The 12,431-nt window shown below is 40.8% G+C and overlaps 1 protein-coding gene across 1 annotated transcript; it reads right to left on the bottom strand.

Moving 5' to 3' along the window:
• Positions 1 to 3,549: 3,549 nt before the first annotated feature.
• On the bottom strand, positions 3,550 to 12,096 carry LOC144372154 (testis-specific Y-encoded protein 3-like). The gene is made up of 7 exons (XM_078035561.1): positions 11,890 to 12,096; positions 11,479 to 11,775; positions 10,792 to 10,869; positions 10,561 to 10,672; positions 10,333 to 10,478; positions 10,157 to 10,238; positions 3,550 to 3,704 (listed from the first exon to the last, which is right to left on the bottom strand). The coding sequence occupies exons 1-7, from the start codon at positions 12,094 to 12,096 to the stop codon at positions 3,550 to 3,552; spliced, it is 1,077 nt and encodes a 358-aa protein (XP_077891687.1).
• Between the last annotated feature and the right edge of the window lie 335 nt (positions 12,097 to 12,431).

The following is a 12,431-nucleotide window of genomic DNA, read 5'->3' as shown; positions in this document are numbered from 1 at the left end:
TACAGTAGAATGCATTCTTTTGAGATACTTCAGGAGTCTTTGGAGACTCACAAAAGAGTTGAAATGCATTAAAGACAATTTGGAACTCAATCTCGTAATGTTCCACCAAGTATAGTGTAAAATATTTAAAATATTTACCTACAGCAGTTTTACTGTGGGAAAATTTTTTAATTAAATAATATTTACATGAAAACTAAACCAGCATGATAACTAAAAGACCTTACTGACAAGTATTGTGTAGTTCAAAATTGCATAGTTCCCTCAACATAATTTGATGATCTCTTACAGATTAGGATTATTTCATATGAGTGATGTGTGGATATTGATTAGGGGAAATTTTGTGAAATAATAACAAGTCTATAGGTTTGGTCTCTGCCCACTGTTAGGAGCACAGAGTTCCTAAACTCTTACAGAATCTTTTCTTATAATATTTAGCCTGTGATCAGTTCTTAACTCATTACTCAAGAATTTTGTTATGTCTCTCATGATAATTTTTGACACAGACCTTCTAAATCCCTTGTAATTGACATGAAGGTTTACATGAGAGTGTTTGTTTATCTGAACCACTGAGGCATTTTTGGCCTATGTAATTATTCTGTTCCTGGAAAAAAAAATCTGAAGATTTCCCCTTCATGTAAACTTTTGTCTTCCTTATTTGTGGGCTGTCATGTGAACTGCGATTGTCATCATAATGAAAAAATTTACTTCTGGGAGCCCGTGACTCTTAACATTTTTCTGCATCTTTGTGTTGCTCATCAAATGTGGCGCTGGTCCTCCACACTTGCTTAACTTGCCTGTGAGGTTCAGAAGAATGTTACCAGTACTGTGATCATTAGTGATTTCTTAGGAACTAGATGATGTATCTTACATAATATAGGTTGCAAAGTTAGCTGGAACTAGATGATGATATTTTAGCACAGTCTAATGAGTACCTGGAGTCATCTTTGTTTTTGGCATCATCTGAGGCTCTTGAGCATCAACTAGGACACTTCATGTGAACCATTCTGATAGCCCAGAAAGATGCAGAATAAGCACATCTCCTCTTTCTACTAAGACAATCCATGATGTTCTCCTTCTCCTGAATAACTGTAAGAAGAGAGTACTTTCCAGGAGTGCCCACAATACAATGGGAGGATTTAAATTTTCAGTTCAACTTTTGACTTGTAGGGAAGGGAATCCTTGATGGAGTTGATAATCAGTGGCAAATGATTTACTTGATCAAGCCTGTGTAATAAGGTATCCAAAAATCCATAAAGATGGGGTTTGAAGAGCCTCTGGATAATTGAATATCTGGAGGTCACTATAGATTCTTTTGAACATGGAAACTCTGTGCCCCTTTCTTCCTAACTTCTCATAAGTAGCTTTTCATGTGTATCCTCTAACCATACTTTGTAATGCACTACATAGAGGTGTCCCAAATTCCTCTTTTTTAAGTTTGAACTTGAGTGGTTACAGAAACCACTGACTTATAGTTAATTGGTCAGAAGTGTGTATCACAACATGATATAACACTGGCATCTGAAGTGCAGACCATCTTATGGCACTAAACCCACTTTTCATAGGATCTTTTGCTGTCTGTATGTAGGTGGATAGAAACTTGAATTGAGTAAAACCTTAGGACACCTGGTTAACAGCACTGACTACTCATAGGGAATGGTGCCCACACATTTGGATGGTTATTGGTTAAGTATGTTTATGTTTAGATGTAGAGTAGGACAAAACAAGTTTGGATTTTTCTACTTCCTACATTATTGTTATCGTGCTCTGGCAAGTAGTGTAAATATAAAGGGAAGATTATGTTTCAAAGGTACATCTTGATGGGCTGGGGAAATTTCATAGACATGCCACTTATGAAATTCATAAAAGCAGAGAACCATTGTTCATCTCGGAGCTTACAGAGACCAATTTGTGTGACACAGCCTTTGCACCTCTCTGAGAAACAGTCTGTAGGCATATTTTAGTGAACTTGACCATTGAAATAGGATTTGAAATTTTTCATTGCTACAATGGGTTTTAGGTCCACACACATGTCTCTCCAATTTCAAATAATTAATTGAATTAGAGTTTTAGAGCGAGGCATACCTTTTGCTCATCTCAGTTTTATAGCTAAAATAGTCAAATGTTAAATGTAAAATACATTCCAAAAAAGTTATACATTCAAAAAAGTTAAACAAAGAATTACAAAAAGAACCAGCAGTCCCAAAATTTTCAAAGCAAGCATTGAGCTGTACAGAAATATTTCCATTAGCACTTTTTAAAGTAACCAAAATTGTACAAACAATCCAAATATCCATAAATAAGATGTGGTAAACATGATTAAAATAATAAAATAATATAGGAGTCATTAAAAAAGAATTAAAGAAGTGATATATGCAACAACATAAAAATCTTGAACTCATAATGGTGAGAAAAATTTAATACTCTAGAATTTGTGTAGAATAATAAAAATTTTGGTGAAAGTGTAGTTCTTGGCTAGTTGCCCCAAACTGAGGTGGTATAGATAGGCTTCCCTATACCCAAATTCCACATCCCTAGATTCAAGGAGGATTCAACTAGGTCTTTAGCATGTACATTAAGTATTATAGGCACTCTAGAGGCAATTTAAATTTTCAGAAGGGTGTGCATTGGCAGTTTGCAAGTACCATGTACCTCTCCAATCCATCCATCCCAAGATCGTTGGGCATCTGTGAATTTCCTCAGTGCCTGTAGTGAGTGCATCCTGGAACCATAGGTATGGATACAAAGACACGACTAATTTAGTTACTTGAACACCAAATTTAGTAAACTTTTACCATATTCTCCAGGTTGAGCCATCAGCATTGCAAATTTTACCATTTTTCCTTATCCTGAAATCAACCCACCCAAGAGCCGGTGAACCCCACAGCTTGAGAGAAGAATGAAACACAATTTCATCACTGCTGCCATCTGTCCACGATCCTGAACCCTCTCAAACACTGAGACTGTGTGAATTTTTCCAGCACAATAGTACCGCCCCCTAGAGAAACCATAACCCTCAGTAGTTTGTGCAGCAATCCAGAATAAGGTCCCTTCACAGAATGTAAGCCTGAACGCCATGGCTGTGAAGCCTATTAAAATTTGTAGACCGAGCCACCCCTTTTTCACAGGCACATGCACTGGCTGCTGCCTTCTGCTCATAGGCCCTGCAGAAGCTCAGCTCAGGAACACATGCTCTGCAGCCTCAATCCGCTCTGCACTGCTCAGATTGAGGAACATAAAAGTCGAAGGCAAACCAATCTACCAAAGAACAACAAAAAAGCCAAATAGGGAAACAAGAAACCCTCTAAGTATGATTGGTTGTCAGAATGCCGGATTGGCGGCTAACCCAAATGGGAATTAGCGACAGTACTTCACTGCAGGTTTGACTGCTAATGTCACTTCGTGGCAATACTGGAGAAAAGCGGGCAGCGCTGGGATTCCGGATTCGCCAAGTGGCTGCACTCCAGGGTTGCTTAGGGCAAGAAAGGGCGGACTTCGATGCTTCCAGGCAGTTGGTTCTGGAGGTGCCTGGATTGCTGAGAAGCAGCATTCTCATTCTACATTCTCGCCCTTAGTGCTGGTCCTTTTCCTCTCGGGTTTAGAAGGGGAGCCAGGTGGGGTTGTGGAGTGTGGACCGCTGGAGTTTGGAGGCGGGGACCCGCGAGGAAAGCAGAGTGCACCTGGATCTGAGAGGGATGAGGTGCTTCCTTTGAAGAAGTTCCAAGGAGAGTTTTAGAAGACATAGACTTTTTGAATGTCCCTCTTGCCCACGTACCTTAGATTACTATTATTATTATTTTATTCTTTCTAGAATTATACAGCACCTGGACATTAACAGAAAGATATGGAACTCAACGTGTCCAAGTTTAGTCCCTAGAACAAGCCCCCCCCCCCACCAACACATACACATTCTTCTTCCACTCCACCAATATCTCTTTAATCCATTTGCAGTTTGCTTTAAAAACACTTATTTATTCTCATGTTATATGTGACAGAAGAAGGCATAGTACACATATGGAGCACAAATTTCCATGCCTCTGATTCTACACAGAGTCACACCATTCATGTCTCCACGTGTGTAATTAGGATAATGATGTCCCTCTCATTTCACCATCTTTCCTACCATTGAAGCACCATTTGACCCAGCTATCCCATTCTTTGGTTTGTTCCCAAAGGACTGAAAACAGCATACTACAATGACACAGCCACAACAATGTTCACAGTAGCTAAATTGTGGAACCAACCTACATGCCCTTTGGTAGATGAATGGATAAAGAAACTGTGGTATATCTACACAATGGCCCCTCCCTTCCCCACTTTCCTTTCACCCTATCTCAAATTCCTCCATTCCTCCCCGCCCCTATTATGGATCAGTACCCACTTATCAGAGAAAACATTTTGCCTTTTTTTTTGTGGGGGGGGGGAGGAATGATCTTACTTCACTTAGCATGTTGTCCTCAAACTCCTTCCATTTACCTGTAAATGCCATGATTTTATTTTATTTTAATGCTGAGTAATATTCCATTATGTATATTGGAATGGTGGTTTCATACCAAGTTTTCCAGGGAATTTCCATGCGGCTTTGCAGAGTGATTGCACCAATTTGCAGTCCCACCAGCAATGTAATAGTGTATCTTTTTGTTCACATCCTCACCAATACTTACTATTTCTTGTATTCTTAATAGTTGCCATCCTGGACTGGAGTGGGATGAAACAAAAAGTCATGCAAGGAACCTTTATTGCAAGTGAAAATAAGGTGAAAGTAAAGCAAAAGCAATGTGAGGCTTAAGCAGAGAGCACTTTCTCTCTCTCTCTCTCTCTCTCTCTCTCTCTCTCTCTCTCTCTCTCTCTCTCTCTCTCTCTCTCTCTGTCTCAAGAGGACCATTTCTGCACAGAGAACAACAAAGGAGAAAATGCTGTCTCCAATTTTATTACTCTTTGATGTTTACCAGGAGAACTGGGGACCACCTTCTCTACTCTTTGACTCTCCTCCTACATGTCAGTCAGTGGAGTTTTTGATCTTACTTGTTCCTCTCTGGGACGGAGGTGGTGGACATCTTGCTTAGAGGGGCTTCGTGTACAAATCAGTCCCATGCTAATGTGGGCAACTGAGGTCAAAAGCTGGTCCAAAGTTACCTTAGTGCAGCTCTGATACTACAGGAATCATTCTTCCCAGATAGAAGGAGACACCCACAGCCACATTCTCCAGCTTCACAACATTAATGGACTCTGTCAACAGCTATCTCTCATTAGCTCCTTTGCTTCTTCCTGTTTATTTTCTACAAACTAACTTCCACCCTTTGCTTTCTTGTCTACTTTGAAGTAGTTTAAGAACACCCAGAGTAATTTAAAGAAAACTTTTTAACTTGCCTTGCATTTCACTGCTCACTGCTAGCTACTTCCTAACATCTCTCTGTTGAAGGGCACTTAGGATGTCATACCTTAGATGATTAACATTTTGTTTCCCTTCATCTAGGTTTGTATTGCTAATGAGTCCATCTTGGTAACAGCTGAAACTTCATCTTCAGTCCAGACATCCCATATTCACAGCAGGTGAAAGGTGCTGTGTTTGTTTAGAAAGGTGAGGTGCTAGAAGAATGAGGGAGTTCTCCTAAACATTACAGAGGTCCAGTATATCCTCCCTTTTTATTGTGTGGGCCGCTCTAGGGAGACACTGGGCACAATGTACTTAATTGAGTGGTCACTGCCATGAGCTCTAAGATGCTATCATCCCCACATGAGAATATAGGTAGTTAAACTCCTACCTGTAGGTCCCAGTTTGCAACTGGAGATTGTGCCAGTTTTGACTAATCATTGCTGTTGGGGAAAAGAAAAAGCCATCATGCCTAAAGAGAGTTAGGGCAGAAAGGTGTTTTGAAAAACGGTTTATGTAAGCCTCTACTCTTTGTCTTGGTGATCACAGAGAAGACTGAGAGAGAATGGCCATTTTCCAGAGATAGCTGCTTTCAGTGCCAAGCTCAAGTTTTCCTTAAGATATTTTGATATTAGGCCAGAAACTCAGGAGAGTTCCTTGGGCTAGTGCTCAATTTTGTCAGGAGCCCCAAAGCTAGCTAAGTGCTGCTTTTCAAAAGGGTTGTTTTGTCACATCAAGCTGGTTGCTCCCATTTGCTTCCCGGTGTAATTGAGATTTGTAGCATGTTTTATTTGTACATCCTCAAAGTACTCTACATTGTGACTTTCCAAGTGGGAGGAACACCAGTGGTATTTATGGGATGATTAAAAAAATCAGGTAGGCATTTTGATTCACACTATATATAATTCATATTACAAACAAATAAAATAGAACCAGTGAAAGGGCTGCACCCAGTCACATTAATTTCCTTGCTATACTATAAAAATTCAAATCCCAAGGCTTCAGAAGCCCCTTATGACCGTAGAACCAAATGAGATCGTGAACTGGATACTTGTAAAGAGCAAGAAAAAACAAAGAGTCACTTTACAGTCCCCTAGTATGCCAACATATTTGTCATAGTTGTGTATGTTTGCTTTGGGTTCCTTTTGGAGATAGAGGGATCTTGGCCTCAAGACTAGCTACCCTTATAAGAGTCAGCATACAAAGGGAGGGAGAAATCAGTGTACCTGTGGAGAGAGAAAGAGAGAGAGAGAGAGAGAGGGAGGGGGGGAGGGAGGGAGGGGGGGAGGGAGGGAAGTGGGGGAGGGATAATGGGTTCAGGGAGAGAATGAATCCACATCACAAAGCAAACTACATTTTCTTCTTCACGTTTTAGTAGCATGGATGATTAGTCAGATCCTTTGCGACTTTGCCTTAATCTTCTGCTTGAAGACCACATATTGTTGTGGTGTGAATTGATGAATATAATCAGTAAGTCACAGGCATAGGTTATAGAGTATAGGAATAAGGTAACATAACAACAATAAGACCTAAGTTCAAAAAAAAATATTTCTTCCGGAGTAAGCCTAAGTAATAGCAGTAAAATCAGGTAACTGTAAAATTAGAATGTAAGCCATAGGAAAAAGATATAAAACAGTGAACAATGATGGGTCAGAATTTCTGTATAGTCATAGATGACTATGGGCAAGTAAGTTAATATAGATAATGTTAGGGCAATGTAGTCATAAACAAATAATCAACTTGATCTTGTAGCTTTGCATAGGATAAAAGACATAAGGTTTATAGATATTAGTAAAATGGTAGAAAAAATTGTGTGTGTAGGCCATAAGATAACTACAGTTTTAAGTAGTCATCAAATAAGTTAGTGTGAAATGAGTGTGAAAACAATTGTTGTGGTAGAAACTCCCTAATCACTTGGAACAATTCCTGCCTTAATGGGATAGTGGGAATGGAGTCACTGAGCTCATAAGAGCAACAAGATGTGGCTATAGGGACTCTGTCTTAGCTGTTCTAGACTTTATCTTGGTTTTTCTGTTACTGTCCCTGTGAAGAGAGAACTCCAGGATGTTAAAACAGGTAGGTGTTTTGATTAAATAAAATTAGAAATAGAAATGAAAGCTGTTTTCTTATAAAAAACTGACTTTCTGTACTTTGTTCCCCACACATTGTACCCCACTCAGGGAGCAGTGGTAGTTGCAGTGAGCTGCATCCTGGGTTTGAGTGCACTTGTGGGTCTACGTGCCTTTGGGAAGATTCTTTCTTGCCCCCACTGACCTCAGCTCAAACTCAGGATAAGGTTGTCTAGCACCTGCTGGAACCAGGGAATGTGGCCAACTGAATTGCAAAGCTGAATGCCTTTTTTAGCTTATGTAGCTTGCTTGCTTGCTTGCTTGCTTGCTGACTGGAAAATTCCAGTTCTGCTTACAGCCCACAGGCCCCCCTAATTCCTGTTTTACTTTCTATCATTGCCTTGCTTACATGATGCTAAGCAAGACACAGACCAGGAAGTTGTTCTCCCACAGAGCTTGAGTCTCTAAGGGTGGGCGACCATGCAGACAATCCCTGGCCAGGTAAATAAAGCTCTCTGTTGATTTAAATCTGAATGTGGAGTGTTTTCTGAAGTGGCATCCCATAACAACATGGGATGAGGTAGAAAGAAAAGCTTAAGTGTGGAATTTGAAAAACATCCACATTGTCCCCAAGGATTTCCTTTCTGAGCTTTTCTTCTCAGGCTTTTCTGCCAGTCTTTTTTCTTCCTTCCCATTTTTATATTTTATTCCAGACTACCGCAGCCAACACTTGAACCATTAATATCTTTATCTGATGTACCCCTGTTGGCTGTCCTAGCCCGAGGCTCTCCTAATGTTGGAGGGGAGACAAGTCCATGCATACATTTCTCAGGGAATCCCAGGACCAGAATTTTTTGACAATAAGTTCCTAGTTCCCTCTGGCACTAGCAACCTGCATCTGGAACTTGGTGCTGTTGTCCTAGGCTGTGGGATATGGTAGGTGGGTAATTTAAAATCCTGAAAAAGAATTTCTTTTTTTTATTCACTAAGACTCCTCCTCTGTTGTAATCTTCTTAGAGGATTCTAGAGGTCTGGAAAAGTTGGTTCAGAGGAATTTGCCAGATAATTAGCTGTTGTGTAAAGGGACAGAAACTTGGAGTTTTTCATTTGCCCATGATGAGGTGATACCTGTAAGGATTCATACTAATTTTAGAATGTATATTTTCATTTAATTTTTTATTTTCAATTTTTTATTAGGGTCCTATAGTTATACACAAGGTGGGGGTTCATTTGACTCAGTTATGTAAGCATAAAATGTAGGTTGTGCTATTCAGTCCCCAATATTTTCTCTTTCTCTCCTCATCTCCCTTTCCCTGCTCCCCTTCCTCTGCTCTACTCATCATTTCACTTAAACTATTTATTTTGATTAACACATTATTGAAAATATTTATTTCTACATTGATGTTTTCATTCTTTTATATACTGTATAATGATCACATCAGGGTAATTAGCTTATCTATCACCTGTTTTTTATTTGGGTATTGAACTATTCATGAAAGTAAGTATTTGTAGGAATCTTAACTATGCAAATATAGCACTCTTTATTTTATATCCTGATCACTGGGTCTTTACTTGAGTTGTCCTCACTTTTTTTGTATGAACAGTAAGCTTCCAACTTAACTTTTCACTTTTTCCTCCAAGACTCTGCCCTATGTCCTTCAGTAATCCCTTAACTTTATGTGGCATCCTCCTCTTTTACCTATAGTTATTCACAAGATGTGGTTCATTTGACTCAATTATATAAGCACAAAATGATGTTTACTGATGTTGTCTTCATTAGGGAATCATTCCTATGGCTTTAAAATGCCATATGTATTTGATTGATTTATTTCCCAACATAATCCGCTACATAAACCCTCAAGATGCATACACTTGACACCATTTATTGCTCTTTCACTGTGAATTCAGGTTTTTCAAGATGACTCTTCCTGGGTGTATTTATCACTCTCTGATCTGCTTTTCCTTTATTTCTTATACAGAAGAATTTGTTGAATATTCATCTCTTGAAACTGAAGTAATAATATTTTGATAAGTCAGCTACCTACTAGTTTAGGTAAAGTCTGATTCACCATTCAGTTCAAAATCTGGGAGGCCCCTAAAACACAAACACACATAAATACTTGTTTTTTTTCTTTCAGCAGAATGTCTAGTATTTGTTTTAATTTTTCCAGGTCAGGCTACCCATTCCTGATTCTTGACCTCCAATGTGTTAAAACTTACCATATGTTAAAACTCATTCTCTCACCCATATCCCACTGAGAGCATTCTGTGTAACAGGAGAATGCACTAAAAGGAGATGTTTAAGAAAACAAGTAAATGCTAATTTCAAAGATAAAGACTGAAAATACAAAGCAACAAAGCATCAACTAACTATTCACAGATATTGCTGGAAAAGTGATATAAATTGAGGTGATCCACAATTTATTGGTCAGAGAAGTTGTAGATGGGTTAGTTGTCATGGGAGTACATCCAGGGATGTGATGATGATTCATCAGAGCTTCTTTCTTTGGAACTCTGGACATTGTCTATGCTACAGAAGAATTTCATATCCCCAGCCATAACCGGTTTTACCCAATACTCCTGTATCATGCTCATGCCCTGGATGAACTGGTTTTGTCATTCCACTTTTTAATCAGAGTCTCTATTTGAACCTGTGAAATTAAACCCCAGAAACATGACAACATGCTTTGCAAATTCTGCTGCCTCACCTGTTCACCTGTCCTCTCTGCTCCCTCTTCAGGTGCCTTCATCCTCTTGTAGTAGTGCAAGGGGTTAAGCCACAAGTCCTTACTGATGATCTTGGAAGGGAACAGGGACAGGACATGTCAAAATTGAGCTTTACTCCCCAGCAGACCACCCATGTTACTGATGTTATCACCTCATGGAACCCACCTCAGTAATCCTATTTGAGCCTGTGAAATTGTGATCAGTAAGCCAGTTGAAGAAGTTAGGGCTGCTGTTGTGGTGCCTGCGGCTGCAGGCTTCACGTTTATATTCCTGATACCACTGAACTGCAGTGGAATAAGATGCCCGGTATCCTGCAGGAAGAGAGATATGGGGGAAGAGGTTACGTAGAAAACCTCCCCAACTTCATGACAAATCTGGGTAGCCACTTCCTACCATTTATACTAATGAGATATTCCTTAGTGATTACTTCATTCCGGAAGTAAGGGTTGTTTCCAAAGAACAAGATGATCTTGCAGCAATGACTGGGATGCTTGTATTCTTCCACCTGCCAGAACAGTTGATAAATCTTTATTCTGAGTGACCTATAAATTCCACTTATAGGAATCAGTTATTTCCCATATCCTCCCCTGATAAACCTCTGGTCAGTATCTCATTGACCCTGACCTCCAAATGAGTCATGTAGCTAAGCATGTCTTCATCTTGGTCACTGATCATTGAGGACATCTGGGGGTGATTCACAAACTGCCTTGGGTCAAGGAGCCTTAAGATGCTATAGAAAGACATGCTATAAGCAGCTGTGGCATTCTACAGAGCAAAGAAAGTGTGGGACCAGGGGCTTTCCCAGACATGCAAGCATTGCCACCTCTGGTTCTCAAAGGATTCCTAGGGCGATTTGGGGCCCTGATCATGTGCAGATCAGACTGCCTGCACCAACTGTGGAAGAAGCTGCTTCCTCATTGTTCTGGATTGATATGCTCCCTTTGTGATAAACACCAGACTAGTCTGTGTATGTGTAAGTTATGTGCTGTCCCAGCTCTGACCATGGTTGTTATTCAGCACTCTTCCCTGTGGCATTACTTCCAGGGAAGCTGTGCATGGAATAGCAGTTCTGTACAAAAACTTCCTCCAGTTTCTTATTTGAACTTCTATTCACGATCACTGAGATTAATTTTTGTGTCATATACATATTCAACAATGTTCACATGCCTTATTCAGATTTCTAAGACCATTTCTGCAGAAGAAGAAGCTCCTGTTTTTACTCATTCTGTTCATTCTGATGCTATATATTACCCTATATTACTCATTCTCCTTTTATCCCAGTCCCTCTTTAGATAAGAATCAAAAGGATACGGTTTTGGCCCAAAAGCCAGGTATGCTCTGGATGATGCTACTTCTGCAATCCAGTTGAGGTTTGCGTCTCTGCTTCAGCTTCTGCTTCAGACGGGAATAGGCTCTGGTGGCCTGGCTATTCACTGGTTCCAGATCCAACTGAAGAGCCTGTAGTTCTTCCAGAGGCAGCCTGCGGGTGGTAGGTCTAGGCCTTGGCTGAGCTAACTGAAGAGCCTGCAGTTCTTCTAGAGGCAGCCTGCTGGTGGTAGGTCTAGGCCCTGGCTGAGCCTGATAATCCTCTTCCTTTTTCTTCTGATGCTCTTCAGCATAGTGATCCAGCTCCTGTTTCACCTTCTCTTCCTCTTCCTCTTCTGGCTCCTCCTTCCCCATATCTTTCTTTTGTTTCTCTTCCATATCCTCCATGGTAACTACCTCGGCCACCTCCATTAAGCCCTCTATCAACAGCACCTCCCCTTCCCCAATGGCCTCCTCCTTTCTCCACTCCAAGGCCTCCGGAAGCTGCATGTCAGTCGTAGCCACCACAAGAGCCTCCTCACGCTGGTAGCCTGCTGCCTGCCATGACCAATCACCAGCTGTGGCATCCTGTGGGATATTCTCCCTGGTGCATCCCTGTGCCATTTCTCCTTGAAAGCTTCTTCTGAGACTGACCACCTGCTGTAGCTCCTGGGCCTCCCTTAGTCGCCATGAGGCTCTGATTCAATACACTTACAGATGCAGGGAAGGGTGGAGGGAGACCTGACTTGAAAATCCAGGTTTATGGGGGAATTTGAATCAGCTGTGCTGGGAACAGAAGAATGAGTTAGTAGTAAGTGTGGAGAGAGAGGTGTGAGAGAGAGGTGTGAGAAAGAGAGGAAGGAGGAGGGGAGGAGGAGGGGGAGGAGGAGGGGGAGGAGGTGGGGGAGGAAGGGGGAGGAGGTGGGGGAGGAGGGGGGAGGAGGGGGGAGGAGGTGGGG

This window comes from Ictidomys tridecemlineatus, chromosome Y (genome assembly GCF_052094955.1).
Source record: "Ictidomys tridecemlineatus isolate mIctTri1 chromosome Y, mIctTri1.hap1, whole genome shotgun sequence".
Taxonomy (NCBI): domain Eukaryota; kingdom Metazoa; phylum Chordata; class Mammalia; order Rodentia; family Sciuridae; genus Ictidomys; species Ictidomys tridecemlineatus.
The sequence above is the reverse complement of the archived record's forward strand: the minus strand, read 5'-3'. Positions and strand labels throughout refer to the sequence as shown.